We start from the raw sequence: 20,106 nt of genomic DNA on the forward strand, positions 1-20,106 counted from the left end.
ATCTGTAAGGTCCCTCACTTGAGCATTGAATTTCAAACACAGATTCAATCACAAAGACCAGGGAGGTTTTCCAATGTATCGCAAAGTATCAGGAATCAGAAAGTATCAGCAATCAGGTAGCACCCAAGTGCAGACCTTGTCGAAGTTACAATGTTAATTGCAGCAAACAGAGGCAAAGGTACAAGGCGGCAGGCAGGCTCAGGGTCAGGTCAGGGAGAGTTTGGAAATCCAGATATGGGCAGAGGTACCGGACGGCAGGCACGCTCAGGGTCAGGTCAGGGAGAGTTTGGAAATCCAGATATGGGCAGAGGTACCGGACGGCAGGCACGCTCAGGGTCAGGTCAGGGAGAGTTCAGAAATCCAGATAGGGGCAGAGGTACCGGACGGCAGGCAGGCTCAGGGGCAGGCAGAGTGGTCAGGCGAGTGGGTTCAGGGTCAGGACGGGCAAGGGTCACTAACCAGGAGGGCGAGAAATAGAGATGCTGGGAAAAGACAGGAACTGACAGGACAAAACGCTGGAATGCTTGACAAACAAGACGAACTGGCACTGACAGACAGAAAACACAGGTATAAATACACAGGGGATAATGGGGAAGATGGGCGACACCTGAAGGGGGTGGAGACAAGCACAAAGACAGGTGAACCAGATCAGGGCGTGATGCATGGAAGGATACCTATTGGTAAATGGGTCAAAATAAAAAATCTGACATTGAATTACACTTTGCATGGTGTATCAATATACCCAGTCACTACACAGATACAGGCGTCCTTTCTCACTCAGTTGCCGGAGAGGAAGGAAACCGCTTATGGATTTCACCATGAGGCCAATGGTGACTTTAAAACAGAGTTTAATGGCTGTGATAGGAGAAAATTGAAGATGGATCAACAACATTGTAGTTACTCCACAATACTAACCTAAATGTCAGAATGAAAAGAAGGAATCCTGTACAGAATATAAATATTCCAAAACATGCAACAAGGCACTAAAGTAAAACTGCAAAAAATGTGGCAAAGAAATACACTTTATGTCATGAATACAACACGTTATGTTTGGGGCCGATCCAACACAACACATAACTGAGTACCACTCTTCATATTTTCAAGCATGGTGGTGGCTGCATCATGGTATGGGTATGCTTGTCATCAGCAAGGACTAGGGAGCTTTTCAGGATAAAAAGGAATAGAGCTAAGCACAGGCAAAATCCTAGAGGAAAACCTGGCTCAGTCTGCTTTCCAACAGACACTGGGAGACAAATTCACCTTTCGGCATTACAATAGACTAAAACACAAGGCCAAATATACACGGGAGTTGCTTACCAAGATGACATTGAATGTTCCTGAGTGGCCTAGTTACAGTTCTGACTTAAATTGGCTTGAAAATCTATGGTAAGACTTGAAAATGGCTGTCTACCAATAATCAACAACCAACTTGACAGAGTTTGAGGAATTTAAAAAAATAATAATGTGCAAATAGTGTACAATCGAGGTGTGCAAAGCTCTTAGAGACTTTCCCAGAAAGAAAAGCTGTAATCACGGCCAAATGTGTGAATACTTATGTAAATGAGATATTTCTGTATTTTATTTTCAATACATTTGCAAAGAATTCTAAAAACATGTTTTCACTTTGTCATAATGGGGTATTGGGTGTAGATGGGTGAGAAAAACATATTTAATCCATTTTTGAATTCAGTTTATAACACAACAATAAGTAAAGGAGTATGAATACTTTCTGAGGGCACTGTATATCTATATTGCAACTAATATAATGGTCTCCTGCTTCACAGAGCCACCAGTTGAGTTTACCAAACCTCTGGAGGACCAGACAGTTGAGGAAGAGGCCACTGCTTCATTGGAGTGTGAAGTCTCCAGGGAAAACGCTGAGGTCAGGTGGTTCAGAGACACACAGGAGATCCGCAAAACGAAGAAATATGACCTTATTGTTGATGGCCGAAAGAGAAGACTCATCATTCATGGCTGTACTCTAGATGACTCAAAGACATATACATGTGATGCTAAAGAATTCAAAACCTCTGCTTTCCTGAATGTTGAACGTAAGTAAAATAATGATTCAACAAAAATAAATATTGCAAATGAACAGAATTCGCAAGCAGAGTTTTAGAGAGTATATAATATAGATTTTTGCTTACAGCTCCACATGTTGAGTTCTCTAAGCCACTCCATGATGTTGAGGTCAAAGAAAAGGAATCTGCCAGATTTGAGTGTGAGGTGTCTCGTGAGAATGCCAAGGTAAGTGATTATAAATGAAAATACTTTAAAATAATCAGCTCTACCTAAATGAAAACAGAGGAATCAATTATCATTGGTTTACACGCACAAGAATTCTGATGATATATTGTTGTCTGTTCAAACAGGTCAAATGGTACAAGGACGGCAGCGAGATCAGAAAGGGAAAGAAATACGAGATCATTGCCAATGGTGTCAAGCGTATCCTTGTGGTCACCAAGACAGTCTTCGATGATGAAGCAGAGTACGAATGTGACGCTAAGACCTCCAAGTCCTCTGGCATGCTGACAGTTATTGGTAAGGCTTTGTTTTCATTCTCAGTTACTACGAGATTCATATCTATACCATCAACCACATATTTGACTGATTACAATATCTTCTCCTTGCAGAGGAAGAGGCTAAGTTTACCAAGAACCTGTCTAATGTGGAGGGAACAGAAACAGACAGTGTGAAGATGATTTGTGAAGTGTCGAAGGCCAGCGCTGAGGTCACCTGGTGGAAGGGAGACCAGGAACTGCCAGAAGGAGGAAGATATGAACAGGTCACGGATGGAAGGAAGAGAATCTTCATTATTCAAGATCTCAAGATGGAGGACGCTGGAGAGTTTAACTGCAGACTGCATAACGCCAAGACATCTGCAACATTAACACTGAATGGTAAAGACATCAGATATGAGCTGTAAATTGAAAACATATACATTCTTAAAAATTATATAAATGATGTGCATATGTTTGAGTGCAGGTTAATCTGCTGATACAAATTATATGCATCTCCACTCATCTTGCTTTTTTGTTCTTCTAGAACTGGCTGCGGAGTTCATTGCCAGGCCTCAGAGTCTTGAGGTGGTTGAGGGAGAAAAGGCTGAATTTGTCTGCTCAGTCTCTAAAGACACCTATGAAGTCAAATGGCTCAAGGGTGACAATGAGATTGTATCCGGAGATAAGTATGACGTTGTCTGTGATGGCAAGAGAAGAGCACTGATAGTGAAGAATTGTACACCACATGATGAAGGAGGCTATGTCGCCTTCATTGGGACTACCAAAGCCTCAGCTGACTTGTTTGTCATTGGTGGGTACTTGTACAAATACTGCATAATTTGTTTATTGCTGTCTTCTGTGTCTAATAGAAAACTATAGTTATGCTGACACTGTTTTTTTTTCTCAACAGAGAAACTCAGAATCATCACACCCATCAAGGATATGCAAGTGAAGGAAGGACAGGAGATCATTTTCAACTGTGAGGTGAACACTGAGGGAGCTAAAGCTAAGTGGCTGAAGAACGAGGAGACCATGTTTGAGAGCAGCAAGTTTGTCATGATCCAGAAAGACAACGTGTTCTCTCTGAGGATCAAGGGTGCTCAGAAGGCAGATGAAGCCACGTATACTATTACATTGACAAATCATCGTGGTGAACATGCCAAGAGCGATGCCAATGCCAAAGTACAAGGTAAATACAGTAACTTATTTAATTTTGCTGGATACAAATACTGTAGGATGTTATTGAGGAACTAACTTGTCTATCATGTGAATTCACAGAGGAGAAGCTCAAGATTATTGAGCCTCTTGAGGACTGTGAGACACAAGAGAAGAAGACCATCAGCTTCACTTGCAAGGTGAACAGACCTGATATCACCATCAAATGGATGAAGGCTGGTCAGGAGATCACCATGAGCAAACGAATCCTGTACCGTGTGGAGAAAGATAAGCACACACTGACCATCAAGGACTGTGTCATGGATGATGAGGGTGAATACACCGCCATGGCTGGTGATGACAAGTGCACTGCTGAGCTGATCCTCAACGAAGCTCCCACTGACTTCTCCACACCACTCAAAGACCAGACCATCACTGAGTTTGAGGATGCTGAGTTTTCTTGCAAGCTGTCTAAAGAGAAGGCTGTTGTTAAATGGTACAGGAATGGTCGTGAGATCAGAGAGGGACCCAGGTACAAATTTCCCATTGATTGAATGGTTGTGTGTTGATAACGTTATGAGTATTGAATAGAAAGGTCTGAAAAAGTTGTCTTGCTTGTGTTTTGACAGATACTCATTTGAGAAAGATGGCAGGATTTGCAAACTCAAGATCAAGAAGTGCAGACCAGACGATGAGTGTGAATATGCCTGTGGCGTGGAAGACAGGCGATCCAGGGCCCGCCTCTTTGTTGAAGGTAAGTTGTTCATTTTCTAATGGTTTCTAATACACAATCACGCTTTGGGAGATTCGTTATCCTGATGTATTATGTTGTTCTTTCTCACAGAGACACCAGTTGAGATCGTCAGACCACCTCAGGATGTGTTTGAGCCTCCAGGCTCAGATATTGTGTTTGAGGTGGAGCTCAACAAAGACAGAGTTGAGGTCAAATGGATGAGGAACAACATGATCATCGTCCAGGGTGACAAGTACCAGATGATGAGCGAGGGCAAGGTCCACAGACTCCAGGTGTGTGAGGTCAGGCCTCGGGACCAAGGAGAGTACAGAGTCGTTGCCAAGGAGAAGGATGCCAGAGCCAAGCTGGAACTGGCAGGTATGTCAGAGTCACCATCCTGAACTCTTGAACACTTCTCAGTATAAACGGTTGTTTTGTATTCACACTTGTCATTTTCCATCACAGCTGTGCCAAAGATCAAGACAACTGATCAAAACCTGGTCACAGACGCTGGAAAGCCTTTTGTCATGGCGATCCCCTACGATGCCTATCCTCGTGCAGAGGCTGAGTGGTTCTTCGACATAGTTAGCCTGCCTGTGCAGAACATTGACACCTCCGCAGACAAGACAGAATACAGGCTGAAGAGCCCCAAAAAGACAGATCAGGGCAGGTACAAGATTGTCATCAAGAACAAACATGGACAGGGAGAGGCATTCATCAATCTGGATGTTATTGGTAAGTCTAGGACTGTCATGGTTCTACTCTTTTTGAAAATCATCTAATGGATTACAGTAGTAAGATAGTTCAGGATGCTTGAAAAGTTGGTCATTAATGTTTTTGTGATCTCCAGATGTCCCTGGACCTGTGAAGAACCTCAAAGTGGTTGACACCGCCGACGGCGAGGTCAGCCTGGCCTGGGAAGAGCCAGAGAGTGATGGTGGCAGCAAGATCATTGCATATGTGGTGGAGAGGCGTGATATCAAGCGCAAGACATGGACCCTTGCCACTGACCGTGCTGACGCTCCAGAATACTCTGTTAGCGGTCTCCAGAGGGACAACAAGTACCTCTTCAGAGTATGTGCTCGCAACAGAGTGGGCACTGGACCCACTGTGGAGACAGACGAAGCTGTCCAGGCCAAGAATAAGTTTGGTAAGCAATACTTGACTACTGTAGAACACAAATGCATGAATTTTCCCAATACTAAGTACAACTGTACTGTGATGTCCTATGACCATTATAGCATCAAAAGCTAAACAAATAGGGCCTCCCGGGTGGTGCAGTGGTCTAAGGCACGCATGGCTCTCAACCTTCATCTCTCCTGAGCCCGTATGGGAGTTGTAGCTATGAGACAAGACAGTAACAACTAACAATTGGATACCATGAAATTGGGGAGAAAAGGGGGGTGAAAGAAAAGCAAAACAAATAATAATCTTTAAAAATCTTTCTCTCTGTTTTTACTTCAGATGTGCCAGAGGCACCTGAGGACGTTGTGGTTGGCATCGTGAACAGGTTTGGAGCCACAGTCTCCTGGGAAAAACCAAAGTCTGATGGCGGATCTGAGATCACCTCCTACATCATTGAGTTCCGTGACAGAACCTCTGTGAGCTGGGAGGTAGCTATGATCGCCAAGGCTCTGGACCGCACAGCCACTCTCACTGATGTCGTTGAGAACAAGGAATACATCTTCCGTGTCAAAGCCGAAAACAAGGCTGGCATTGGCAAACCAAGTGCTGCCACCGATCCAGTTAAGATCATGGACCCCATTGGTGAGTCAAGATAATGTTGTTTTGACCAACTGACCCCAATGTTTATGTGGCATAGACAACAGTTGAACACTTTCAAATCTATTACAGAGAAACCAAGCCCACCATTGAACTTCAACTACACTGACCAGACAAAGAACTCTGTCCAGCTGACATGGGAGACCCCTGCCAGCAATGGAGGAAGCATGATCACTGGTTATATTATTCATAAGTGTGAGGATGGAACAGACAAGTGGCTCAGATGCAATGCCAGGCTCTGTCAGGACCTTAACTACAAGGTAATTGCCACTTTCTTTTTTCAAGCAGTGAAATATGCTTGTTGCCAGTTTGTTCAATTTGTACTGTCATTTGTATTGATTCCCCTCCCTCATTACATTGTACTGATTGACTTGTGTTGTTGTCCTAGGTATCTGGACTGAAGCAGGGGATGCAGTACCACTACAGAGTGTGTGCAGAGAACGCAGCCGGAGTTTCAGATCCAGCTGATAAGCTTGGACCTCTCTTGGCAGACGATTGTCATGGTGTGTTGTTATTCAACGTTAACTTAAAACAGAGAAAATAGATACTAGAACATTTTTTTAAATATAAATACAAAATGCAAATATTTAATTTGGTTGTAAACATAATGTTGTTTTTTTTTCATTTTAGTTGGACCTTCCATGGATCTCAGTGGATTTAAGGATGGCCTGGAGGTCATTGTTCCTCATCCACTTGTTATCCGCGTCCCTCTTCTTGGATATCCCACACCCACCGCCAAGTGGAGCTGTGGTGATAAAGAGCTCACTGCTGGTGACCGTGTGTCCATGGTTACAAGGAGCACCTACACAGAACTGACAGTGGCTCCAAGTGTGCGTCCAGACAAAGGCACATACACTCTGCACCTGGAGAATGATGTGACCAGTGCCTTTGGAGAGATTGAAGTCAATGTTATTGGTAAGTTATACCCTTGTGATGAAAAAACAACTAGTCTTCATGTTACCAACTTAATTAATATGTTACAGCCCTCTCACCGTGTAGTAGTACTGGCAGTATTTGCTCATTATTTGCAATTTGTGTTTAGCATCACCAAGTGCACCCAAAGACTTCAAGGTTTCTGAGGTGACAAGACACCATGTCCACCTGATGTGGGAGGCACCAGAGCATGATGGAGGAAGCCCAGTTATTGGCTACCAAATTGAAAAGAAGGAAGTGTCCCGCAAGACCTGGGTCAAGGTATATCTTATGAGTACACTTTGAATGACAAATTCATGTTCCTATAACCATAACCGCTAAGGAATAAATGTGTCTATATGTATATGCTCCCCATTCATCCTAATACTAATTTATATTGTGATTGCTTTTCAGGTTTGCATGGGTGTACAGGACCTGGAGTTCACTGTGGCAGATGTCATTGAAGGCAAAGAGTATTTGTTCAGTGTTACTGCAATCAACAAGTGTGGCCCAGGAGAGCCTGCCTACATTGACGAGCCAGTCAATGTGTCCTCGCCTGCCAGTGAGTACTTACCCTTCTCAGAAACTGATTACAGTAACATATTTATTTGTACACTTCAACTAAATCATACACAAGTTCTACCACGATCTGAAAATGTAAACCATGTGTTTATTCCAAGCTGTGCCGGATCCACCTGAGAACCTGAAATGGAGAGACAAGTCAGGAAAGGGCATCTTCCTGTACTGGGAGCCACCCAAGTACGACGGCGGAGCTTCAATCAAGAGCTACGTTGTAGACAAATGCCAGCGTGGCACAGACAAGTGGGAGCCATGTGGAGACCCACTGCCTGAGCTGAAGTAAGATCCTAATCTCTATCATTGTTACTCTAAATTAGTGTTGTACACCGCCTGAGGTTCAATCAGATTTACATTTTTGGATAGTGGTGCATTTCCTGATAGTTTAGCATTCTTTCAGAAGTAGTATTTAATTTGCAATTGATCAAACCCCATGCTGAAACTTTTCAGTGACTAAATAATACTAAAACTGACAGTTGATCATGTTCTATTCACAATGAAAGGGAGAATAATTATTTTCTAAGTTTAACCAGATTGTTGGTTCCCTTTAGATTCCAGGTGACAGGTCTGATTGAGGGACAGTGGTATGCCTACCGTGTGAGGGCCATCAACAGGCTGGGAGCAGGCAAACCCTGCAGGGCTACAGATGAGATCCTGGCTGTTGATCCTAAAGGTAATCAAATCAAATCAAATTGTATTAGTCACATGCGCCGAATACAACAGGTGTATAGTGAAATGCTTACTTATAGTGAAATGCTTACTTACGAGCCCCTAACCAACAATGCAGTTAAAACAAAATACAGATAAGAAATCAAAGTAACAAGTAATTAAAGAGCAGAAGTAAAATAACAATAGCGAGACTATATACAGGGGGAACCGGTACAGAGTCGATGTGCGGGGGCACCGGTTATTTGAGGTAATATGTACATGTGGGTAGAGTTACTAAAGTGACTATGCATAGATGATAACAACAGAGAGTAGCAGCGCTGTAAAAGAGGGGAGTGGGGAGGGGGGACAATGCAAATAGTCTGGGTAGCCATTTGATTAGGTGTTCAGAAGCCTTATGACTTGGGGGTAGAAACTGTTTAGAAGCCTCTTGGACCTAGACTTGGCGCTCCGATAGCAGAGAGAACAGTCTATGACTAGGGTGACAGGTGTCTTTGACAATTTTAGGGCCTTCCTCTGACACCGCCTGGTATAGAGGTCCTGGATGGCAGAGAACTTTGCCAGATGTACTGGGCCATTCACACTACCCTCTGTAGTGCCTTGCCATCGGAGGCCGAGCAGTTGCCATACCAGGCAGTGATGCAACCCGTCAGGATGCTCTTGATGGTGTAGCTATAGAACCTTTTGAGGATCTGAGGACCCATGCAAAAAAATGTCAGCCTCCTGAGGGGGAATAGGTTTTGTCGTGCCCTCTTCACGACTGTCTTGGTGTGCATGGACCTTGTTGGGTGATGCGGACACCAAGGAACTTGAAGCTCTCAACCTGCTCCCGTCGATGAGAATGGGGGCGTGCCCTGTCCTCTTTTCCCTGTAGTCCACAATCATCTCCTTTGTCTTGATTACGTTATTGGAGAGGTTGTTTTCCTGGTACCACACGGCCAGGTCTCTGACCTCCTCCCTATAGGCTGTCTCGTCGTTGTCAGTGTTGTGTCATCAACAAACTTAATGATGGTGTTGGAGTCGTGCCTGGCTGTGGGTTCAGGAGTGAACAGGGAGTACAGGAGGGGGCTGATCACGAACCCCTGAGGGGCCCCTGTGTTGAGGATCAGTGTGGCGGATGTGGTGTTACCTACCCTTACTACCTGGGGGCAGCCTGTCAGGAAGTCCAGGATCCAGTTACAGAGGGAGGTGTTTAGTCCCAGGGTCCTTAGCTTATTGATGAGCTTTGAGGGCACTATGGTGTTGAACGCTGAGCTGTAGTCTATGAATAGCATTCTCACATAGGTGTTCCTTTTGTCCAGGTGGGAAAGAGCAGTGTGGAGTGCAATACAGATAGCATCATCTGTGGATCTGTTGGGGCGGTATGCAAATTGGAGTGGGTCTAGGGTTTCTGGGATAATGGTGTTAATGTATAGGTAATGTATATAATCATGATAATAATACATAGGATTTACATAGCTCTTTTCTGAATCCTAAAGACACGTGCCCTGAGTTAAACTCTCATTGGTTTGTTGCAGAAATGTCACTGTTTCCAATTGATCCCAACAGAGCCTCCAGAAATTCAACTGGACGTGAAGTTGCTGGCTGGTTTGACCGCCAGAGCCGGAACCAAGATTGAGCTTCCAGCTGATATTGTCGGAAAGCCCGAACCCAAGGTAAAATGGACCAAGGCTGACCTGGTCCTGAAGGGAGATGATCGCATCACCATCGATACCAAGACGGGAAACTCCACTTTGTCTATCGCCAAAACTGTCAGAGAAGACACATCTACCTACATCATTGAGGCAGTCAACAGCAGTGGTCGTGCTACCGCAACTGTTGATGTCAACATTCTTGGTACAATATATTTCTTACCCCTAAATGTCAATGTCAATGTCAATAAATGTCCATTAAAAACTTTGGAACAACACATTTTTCATGTTTATAACAATATTTAAATGTCACCCTACAGATAAGCCTGGTCCTCCAGCTGCGTTTGATATTTCTGAGATCACCAACCACTCCTGCTACCTGGCCTGGAACCCTCCCAGAGACGATGGAGGTTCTGTCGTCACCAACTACATTGTGGAGCTTAGACCCTTCGACAAAGAGGAGTGGACTAAACTGTCATCCACTGTGAAACAAACCACTTTCAATGCCACCAAACTCACCCCTGAAAAGGAATACGTCTTCAGAGTACAGGCTGAGAACCAGTACGGCATCGGCGCCCCTAATGAGCATGTGCCAATCATCGCCAAATACTCCTTTGGTACGTTATTTACTATCTTATATTTATGTTGTCACTGTAATATACTTTATACACTGAAACTCATTAAACATAGTCCTCTGTTCTAGTATTGCATTATATATGTGTTGCTGTTGTCTTTTAGATCCTCCTGGTGCTCCATCCAGATTGCAGCCTTCTGATATTGCTAAGGACTCTCTGACTCTGACATGGTACGAGCCTGATGAGGATGGTGGCAGTCCTATCACTGGGTACTGGATCGAGAGGTTCGACCCAGAAAATGACAAATGGATCAGATGCAACAAGCTGCCCATCAAGGACATCACCTTTAGGTACAGTTGGCCTGTTTAGGTTCTATAATTACACTATACTATAGTTAACTATTATTTTACATTTTGTCATTTTGTATGTGTATATCCACAGTCGTATCAAATATGTCTATATATTAATTTCAGGGTGAAGGGCCTGCCTACCAAGAAGAAGTACAAGTTCCGTGTCTTGGCTGAGAATCTTGCAGGACCAGGAAAACCAAGCACTGAGACTGATCCAGTCTTGGTCAAGGATCCAATTGGTATGCTGTGTTATATTGATCATTTTGTTAAATTATTTTCAGATAGCTATATCATTTAAAGAAAACAAGTATCATCAGCAAAATAACACCTGTCATAAACCTGTCATGTTACTTGTTTTCCAGATCCTCCATGGGCTCCTGGCAAACCCTTCATCAGAGAAATAGCTAAGACATCTGCCTCCCTGCAATGGACCAGGCCAGAGCACGACGGCGGTGCCAAGATCGAGGGTTACATCATTGAGTTCCTGAAGACTGGTACCGAAGCATGGATCAGAGCAGCAGAGGACGTGCCCCAGACTGAGCACTTCCTGAAGGGTTTGATGGAGAAACAGGAGTACTCATTCAGAATCAAGGCTGTCAACTGCGCAGGAGAGAGTGAGCCCAGTGACCCAAGCGATCCTGTGGTCTGCAAGGAAAGACTCTGTAAGTCATTATGCTAACTCCGACAATTAGGCTGAGAGCAGGGATCCCCAACTGGCGGCTCGCTGGCCAAATTTGATTGTGGGTGATTTTATTTGGCCCCCCAAGCTTGATGAAAAAATAAAGTTTATAAATGTTTAATATTTTTATTGTTGTACATAATAGACTGTAAAAACACCAGCAAATCAGCTCCAAGTGATTTGAATCTTGGAAATCTGTTCCAAAGTATTCCCATGCATAATATAGAGGTATATGTGATCGTATACAAATGTAAGCAAGATTTGAAATTCTTATGTTTTTGTGAAATATTATATATGTTTGGTCTTCTTGCGGTCACATTGCAGTCTACAAATGATTTGTAATTATGTTCCGGCCCCTTGACCATCTGCTCAACAAAAAATTGTCCCTCAGCTGAATCCAGTTGATGATCCCTGGCTTTGAGAGACAATACCAGTTGGATGACTATTTGGAATTGGAAATTATATGAGCTTAATTTTGCCTTTTCTATTCAACAGATCCTCCATCACCTCCTCAATGGCTTGAGGTGGCCAACATCACAAAGATCAACGCTGAGCTGAAGTGGCAGGCTCCTGACAACGACGGTGGCTCTCCAATCACCAACTACGTTGTTGAGAAGAGGGATGTCAGGCGTAAGACCTGGACTGCGGTGGACACCACTGTGAAGGAGCTGAAGTACACTGTCACTCCACTGAATGAGGGCTCTCTCTATGTGTTCCGTGTGGCTGCTGAGAACGCAGTCGGACAGAGTGATTACTGTGAACTGGAAGACTCTGTTCTAGCTAAAGATACTTTCAGTACGTTTCTATCCGCTCCTGCTTCAGTCATTCTGTTGTTAATGGAGAGTTAAAGTCAGTGGAGTAGTTCTTACAACGTATGAACTTTGCTTTCATCTTTTTCTTTCCAGCCACTCCTGGGCCACCCTATGCCTTGACTATTGTGGAGGTGTCCAAGAGACATGTTGAACTGAAATGGGAAGCTCCAAAGAGTGATGGTGGGAGACCCATTACAAAGTAAGTGAATAACAAACTTGTAATTGTCTATATGTTTGTCATGACAGTATTTGTATTAAAGTCATTTTAAACCGTTTTAAAATAATACATACCATTTGCTTTTTAGGTATGTCATTGAGAAGAAAGAGAAACTTGGAACCCGCTGGGTGAAGTCTGGAAAGACCCCTGACGCTCTGTGCACCTACAAAGTCACAGACGTGGATGAGGGATCTGAGGTTCAGTTCCAGGTCCGTGCTGAGAATGAGGCTGGTGTTGGACACCCTAGTGAACCAACAGAAGTAGTCACCATTGAGGATGCTACAAGTGAGTTGTCTGTTACATTCTCAATGTATATTCATATTATACTGTAGTATGATTATTTAATATAACTTTGTCTTGGCATGGCAAAGGCAATCAATATTAGGAAGGAAAAGGTGCAACTCTCGCTCAAACCCCACGAGACACCTCTTCTTCCATTGGTAGAGTGCCTTCCACTACTTTTCAAAGGCAACCAATGTGAATAATGTGTTTTTTCTTCTTCCCAGGTCCACCATCTCCTCCTGTTGACTTGGTCATAGTTGATGCCAGTAGAGAGCATATCAACATTACCTGGAAGGTACCATTGAAGAATGGAGGTAGCCCCATCACAGGATACCATGTTGAGCTCCGAGAGGCTAAAGCTGAGAAGTGGATGAGAATCAACACTCGCCCAGTCAAGGAGCTCAAATACAAAGCAGAGGAAAGCATCAAGCCAGAGAAACAATATGTCCTGAGAGTCCGTGCCATCAACTCTGTTGGTGTCAGCGATCCTTCTGCCATTTCTGAGAAGGTCTTTGCCAAGGATCCAGACAGTAAGCATACTTACCATAACCCAAAGTGGCAAATGGAAATAAATCTTATGCCACTTATTGAAAATAAATGGGAAGTAACATATACATCTCTTTATCCACTCTCTCAGGTATTCCTACTATGGATATGGAGGCCCTAGACATTGTGGTGGTTGAGGGTGACAAGCTGCATATCAACATCCCATACAATGCCGTCCCCAAACCAGAGATGGTCTGGAGCAAAATCATCCACACAGATACTGCCTCTGACACAAAGTTACAGAATGACGACAGACGGTTGATGACTTGTGAGCTCAACAGTGTTCACCTGGAAGTGATGAAGTGTGTGCATGATGATGCTGGAGAATACTCCGTCACTCTGGAGAATGCGATTGGAACAGCCACCAGAATCGTCAACGTTAAAGTTATTGGTAAGATTCACGTATAGTATTCACTTGAATTCTTCAGTGTGAAAATATTTGGTGTTAAGTCAAGATATTTTTTACTTCAAATGCAGAAAACAGACTGTATAGCATATTCTGCGTTATATTCACAGGTCTGCCCGGCCAATGCAAGGACATCAATGCAGATGAGATCACTAAGAACTCCTGCAAGCTGACATGGGAGGCTCCAGAGAGTGATGGTGGTACTCCAATTCTCCACTACGTTCTGGAGCGTAGAGGGGCTTCTAATAAGACTTTCAGGCCTCTGATGTCAGGAGAAAACATCCTGACCTACCAGGTCAACGATCTCAAGCTGAACGAAGAATATCACTTCCGGGTCAAGGCTGTCAACAAGGTCGGCTCTGGGCCATTCCTGGAGCTCCGCAACCCTGTCATCACTATGGAAGTGAAACGTAAGTGTTCTGGAGCACTTTCCAACTTTTCACAGTTGGTTAGAATTGCTTGATAGTTTCTTCACCACCATTTTTGAAGGAGCAGGAACACATTATATAGGATAATGTGTTGGATGTATGAACCTTTCCCTGCTCCATGGATTATGGATTGCAGAGAAATTTATTGATGTTATTTTTCCTGCTTTGTTATTTACAGAGAAACCAGATCCACCCATTGATGTTGAGGCTCATGATCCAACCGCCAACTCTATCACACTGACCTGGAAACCACCAGTGTCTGACGGTGGTTGCGCCATCACTGGCTACATCCTGGAATGCATTGAGAAGGATGGTGATAGATTCCAGAGAATCAACCCATCCCTGGTGCCTGGTTTCACCTATGTGGTGAAAGATATGACAGAAGGCAAAGAGTATCAGTTCCGTGTTCGCGCTGAGAACGCTGCTGGAGTCAGCGAGCCGTCTCGCAGCACTCCACTGACCAGGATCGCTGCTCCCGTTGGTATGGCTACTTTTTTGACATTGTTTCATTTTTGTTTGTTACTTGTTCTGTATTGTAAAATGCCTTTGGGTCCTTGAAAAGCGCTCCAAATGGACTCTGATGGCGTCTGATGTACACCAATTCGGAAGATCAAGTGCTAGATTCTATCAGATCCGTGCTAGCCGACACGCGCATGTTTTGCCGGTGTCGGAGATACAACTGTGTTAGAGCTGTGAAATCCGCAAGCAGCTCCTTGTGCTACCTTGTCGTGAAAACTGCCATTGGATGCAACGAAACCACACGCAACTTTATTTCTCACAAATCCCATGCAGCCGAGTTAGAAGTTCATGCAGCCACGTTACAAGTTTAAACACTCGAATGCGTGATGTTTTCTTGTCTACACTATTGTCTACACTTTGATTAGACTGATAGGCTATAAATCCCTCCATCCAAATTAACATGAAAACATGCATTAGCCTGTCACTATTTCTATAATCGATAGAGCTTATACGATATTGCCGTTTTGAACTTCTAACACAGTATAAGGATAATAAGGAAGGGAGTGGTTCGTGACACACGAGCAGCCGCTCACCGATTGGTCAGCTCATACCACAGCTACACCTCCAACACACTATGTGGATGTCGGCCAATGCAGTTGACGCTATATCTGATTGAATCGAGGCCGAAGTGTATGTCTAATAATAACATGTAGTTTAACCCATACAAATAGAATGAATAGAACAGGCTTGGAAGCTTTAACCCTAGCAATGTTACTGGAAAATGTATTGTACACTCGCAATGGCTGCCTGGTCTTGTGATGCAATAACTTCCATGGTGATTTGAAATGTTCGATCAACTGATGCTTGATTGCCATGGTAATGTAGAATGTTCATTGAAATGATGCAGCTCATGCAATGGAATGTATTTTTTATGTCAGTTGAGTTGACTCAACAAATCAGATTGAAGGGTACACTTCCTGCTTTTACTTCCTGGCATGGATACACTCACAATGGCTACCAGTCTTTCCATTATGCCATTATTGACTTGAATGGGGACACCTGTTATATTCATTCTATTTCTATGGTTTATTCTTTGTGTTGTAAATTCTTTCAGAAAAACCCAAGGTATCCCTCCATGCTCGTCTGCAGCACGGCCTGTGCATCAGGAAGGGTGAAGAGATCCGCCTGGACGCCTACATCTCTGGCGCTCCATACCCAACTGTCACCTGGCTCAGGAACAACGAAAACGTCAATAATGTACCAGAGAAGAAGCCAGTACTGCCTATTCTGAAGAAGAAGGGGGGCAAGGTTGAACCTGAAGAACCTGAGGTGTTTGTAACCCCTCTTCATGAGCGTCTTTCTTATGCTGTAAAGAAGGGCGAGACCTCAATCATGGTGCGAGACTCCATCAGAGCTGACCACGGTCACTTCTGCATCCAGGCCGAGAACTCTCATGGTGTTGCAACTGCATACTGTGACGTCAACGTCCTTGGTAAGCCAATGATCCTCATCACAAACTATTTTTGGTCATTTTTCAGAACTTTACTTACTTACTTAGTCATTTTACTCCTCCTGGAGCATAACCCATCAACAATAGTTTCAACATTCTCTTTTCTATGATTTGTACAGACAAGCCTGGACCTCCAGTGAACTTTGTCTTTGAGGAGATCAGGGACACCTCTGTCATCTGCAAGTTCGACCCTCCTCTTGACGATGGTGGTAGTGAGATCCTGAACTACATCCTTGAAAAGAAAGACAACAAGAATGAAGATATTGGATGGATCACGGTAACTTCAACCCTCAAGGTTTGCAACTATCCTGTTACCAAACTGATTGAAGGAAAGGAGTACATCTTCCGTATTACCGCTGAGAACAAGTTTGGCTGCGGACCTTCATGTCTCTCTGAGCCAGTCGTTGCCAAGAACCAATTCGGTAAATATCTACAATGACATTTCTGTTTTTCCTTTACTATCAGTTATAAACGTTTGTTGAAATGTGTATTTTCCCTTTACTATCACTGGTATAAGTGTTTGTTTTTGTCAATAACTGCCAATTACAACATTCTACTTTTCCCCTTCTATTCTTTCAAGATCCACCCGATGCTCCAAACACACCCAGAATTGGAGAGGTGACTGCCAACAGTGTGTTCATCTCCTGGCATGAGCCCAAGGACAACGGTAGTCCCATCCTGGGCTACTGGATAGAGAGGAAGGAAATTAACAGCAAACACTGGACTAGGGTGAACCGATTGCTGCTCAATACCCTCTCTGTGAAGATTGAGGGTCTTATGGAAGGCCTGGTATACATATTCAGAGTCTGTGCAGAGAATCTGGCTGGCCCCGGACCCTTCAGTGTCCCAACTGATCCCCAGATTGCTATGGATCCAATCTGTAAGTTTATCTGAGAATAGATACCAACACTGTAATCTATGGTGTAATCCTGAGTTTTTTTTCTTTATTACTTAGTCAAACATTGATGTCAATGGGAGCTTATGTGAAAATTTGTTATAAGTGGAAGTTAGGATTCACCCCTATATGTCTTAGTTGACCCACTATCATCAATATTATAAGCATTGACTCAATATTATAAGCATTGACTCAAGTTATCTCTTTCTGCCTCTACAGTGCCACCTGGCCCACCCACTCCAAGAGTTATCGATACCTCTGCGACAACAGTTGATATCGCCTGGGTTCCCCCCCTGTACAATGGAGGAGGAGATATACTTGGCTACCATGTTGAGAGTGTTCTGGCTGGAGAGAAGGAATGGAAACGTAATACAGAGTTCAGATGCAAGGAGCTGAAGTATACAGTGACTGGGCTGACAGAGGGCACTGACTATTACATCCGGGTTATTGCTGTCAATGATGCCGGACCGGGAGCACCTGGCATGACTGAACCAGTCACTGTGAAGGAGCCTCAAGGTATCTATAAATCAATCAATCAATCAAACAATCAAATGTATTTATAAAGCCCTTTTTATATCAGCAGTTGTCTCATAGTGCTTTACAATAACCTGGCGTTGACTCCAGAGAACAAGCCAGTTAACTCATATCGTGAAATCATTCAGCTTCACCATTTAGCTCAACCAGTCAGCTCAGATAGCGCAAATATGTCACCGAGCTAATGATATCATACTACCATATAATATTTATATATTTTTTTATTGGCCTAAAGTGTACTCATTAAACAAACATTTTTATGTCTATGTCCCCAGAGCCCCCAGTGGTTGACTTTGATGCCTCTGTGAAGAACGGAGTCATCATCAAAGCCGGCGAGGCACTGAGACTGCCAGCGTTCGCTATCGGCAGACCACAACCGGAAGTGAAATGGATGAAGGATGAGGCTGAAACTGACAAAGAGCATGTTGTGATCGAAACAGAAGGAAAGAACAGCCTTCTGTTCATCAAGTACGCCAAGAGAACTGATCACGGAAAGTACCAGATCTCTGGAACCAACAGCAGTGGAACCAAATCTGCTGTCACTAGAGTTGACGTCATGGGTGAGTGCGCAAGCAATCAATTGCTCACATAGGCCCCATCTCAGAGCAGAAGTGCTGATCTAGGATCATGTCCCCACTCTCCATATAATCTTGTTCATTATAATCTAAAAGGCTAAACTGATCCTAGATCAGCACTACTATTCTGATAAGTTTTATGAATACAGGCCATAGTTCTCCTATCATGGGTTTTCTCATCCTCTTAATTTTGACCCTTTTGTGTGGTTGTAACTAGATGTCCCTGGGCCTGTGGTTAATCTGAAGACTACTCATGTCACTAAGAAGAACATCAGCTTGAGCTGGGCAGATCCTCTAGATAACGGTGGCAGCGATGTCATCGGCTACGTAGTGGAGAAAAAGGATGCAAAAATGAAGCTATTCAGACAACCTATCGAGATTGCTTCATGCAAGTGTGACATTCAGGGTTTGCTTTCAGAGGAAGAGTACGATTTCCGTGTTTTTGCAAGGAACAAGTACGGTGATGGCGCCCCAACGGACATTGGGCCTATTCTGGCTTCGGATCCCAAAGGTATGACGAGTGAAGAAAATGGCTTTATTGGAGAAAAAAAGCTAATTCAAAGATGTTAGAATTTTACCTGGTTCTAAGATCCATTACATTGTTTGTGGAGAATCTACAATCACAATGTGCTGGAGTGTCTTTCTTTTTATATACAGATTTTAATATCTAAAAATGATTCTGAAATTGAACTCCTCTCTTCCAGCTGTTCCATCTCCACCATTGAAACTGCACTACACCGAAAGGTGGACTACTGCTATTGCTCTTGCTTGGGAGCCACCTCGCAGCGATGGAGGTAGCCCAATCACGGGTTACTATGTTGAGAAGATGAGAGCAGATGGAACTGAGTTTGACGTGGCCAATCGCAAGCTCTGCAAAGACTTACACATCAAATTGGAAAACCTATCAGAGAACCACGTGTATCAGTTCCGTGTGTTTGCCGTGACTGAGGTGGGAGAGGGCGAACGCTCCAAACCAATCAGTGCTAACATACAGGATGATGAAAGTAAGTAATGTTACACTCTTCTATAAACCCTACCATAAACAATATATTTGTCTTGGATAATAAAGCAACCACAGTAAACTGTTTTTTTTGTATTCATCTTAACGAAATGCCTTGTGTGGTCTGTTATCATAGTTCCCCCCGAAATCTCAATCTTGGAGCATTTCAAGAGAGATACAATCATTGTGAGGAAGGGAGCAGCAATTGAGATCCCTGCTGAGGTGGTGGGTCTGCCAATGCCAGAGGTCCAGTGGTCTAAGGATGACGTCGTCATCCCCATGGCTACTGAGACACTGTTGATGGAGTTCGAGGAGGTGGCCCGCACCAAATGCACCACCAAGATCAGCATCCCTGAGACTATCAGAGGAGACAAGGGAGACTACAAACTGGCTGCCACCAACTGCCATGGCAAAGCACACCGCATCATCCATGTGGAGGTTCTAGGTAAACATTTTCAGCTATCATTAACATTTTCAGCAAACAGATCTGTGATAACCATACAATTATAATATTAGTATAATTGTACGTAGGTGTGTAAGCGCTACAAAATGTCTTAATGGGGAAATCAGCAGTTGCTACATCAATTTCTGGACTTACACTCAGTTCATTAGGTATGTCCATCTAGTGCCAGGTTGGATCCCCCTTCCGGAATAGCCTGGATTCTTTGGGGGATTGATTCTACAAGGTGTGACATTCAAATGTTGCTCACTTGGCATCAAGGGAGCTAATGTGTGCCAGGAAAACATTCCTCACGCCATTACACCACCGCCAACAGCCTGTACCATTGACACAAGGCAAGATGGGGCCATGGACTACTGCTGCTTATGTCAAATCCTGACTCTGCCATCAGTATGACACAACCGGACCATTGTCGGACCAGG

At 43.8% G+C, this 20,106-nt stretch overlaps 1 protein-coding gene across 1 annotated transcript in view; it reads left to right on the forward strand.

The window, feature by feature from the left end:
- LOC123990170 (titin-like) overlaps positions 1 to 20,106 on the forward strand; it is a 172,535-nt gene that overhangs the window by 71,649 nt on the left and 80,780 nt on the right. Inside the window, 39 exon segments of the mRNA XM_046290780.1 lie at positions 1,785 to 2,051; positions 2,150 to 2,247; positions 2,373 to 2,541; positions 2,634 to 2,900; positions 3,046 to 3,312; positions 3,412 to 3,690; positions 3,780 to 4,188; positions 4,286 to 4,410; positions 4,501 to 4,767; positions 4,855 to 5,124; positions 5,240 to 5,539; positions 5,854 to 6,156; positions 6,244 to 6,431; positions 6,560 to 6,674; positions 6,802 to 7,086; positions 7,214 to 7,365; positions 7,498 to 7,645; positions 7,764 to 7,941; positions 8,211 to 8,332; positions 9,874 to 10,161; positions 10,277 to 10,573; positions 10,695 to 10,881; positions 11,005 to 11,120; positions 11,244 to 11,543; positions 12,056 to 12,355; positions 12,466 to 12,571; positions 12,678 to 12,874; positions 13,096 to 13,401; positions 13,509 to 13,808; positions 13,934 to 14,233; positions 14,430 to 14,732; positions 15,825 to 16,202; positions 16,340 to 16,642; positions 16,801 to 17,100; positions 17,335 to 17,631; positions 17,925 to 18,209; positions 18,442 to 18,735; positions 18,929 to 19,228; positions 19,361 to 19,669. Of these exon segments, the coding sequence (XP_046146736.1) occupies positions 1,785 to 2,051; positions 2,150 to 2,247; positions 2,373 to 2,541; positions 2,634 to 2,900; positions 3,046 to 3,312; positions 3,412 to 3,690; positions 3,780 to 4,188; positions 4,286 to 4,410; positions 4,501 to 4,767; positions 4,855 to 5,124; positions 5,240 to 5,539; positions 5,854 to 6,156; positions 6,244 to 6,431; positions 6,560 to 6,674; positions 6,802 to 7,086; positions 7,214 to 7,365; positions 7,498 to 7,645; positions 7,764 to 7,941; positions 8,211 to 8,332; positions 9,874 to 10,161; positions 10,277 to 10,573; positions 10,695 to 10,881; positions 11,005 to 11,120; positions 11,244 to 11,543; positions 12,056 to 12,355; positions 12,466 to 12,571; positions 12,678 to 12,874; positions 13,096 to 13,401; positions 13,509 to 13,808; positions 13,934 to 14,233; positions 14,430 to 14,732; positions 15,825 to 16,202; positions 16,340 to 16,642; positions 16,801 to 17,100; positions 17,335 to 17,631; positions 17,925 to 18,209; positions 18,442 to 18,735; positions 18,929 to 19,228; positions 19,361 to 19,669 (9,675 nt within the window).

Source organism: Oncorhynchus gorbuscha, linkage group LG01, assembly GCF_021184085.1.
Source record: "Oncorhynchus gorbuscha isolate QuinsamMale2020 ecotype Even-year linkage group LG01, OgorEven_v1.0, whole genome shotgun sequence".
Classification (NCBI taxonomy): domain Eukaryota; kingdom Metazoa; phylum Chordata; class Actinopteri; order Salmoniformes; family Salmonidae; genus Oncorhynchus; species Oncorhynchus gorbuscha.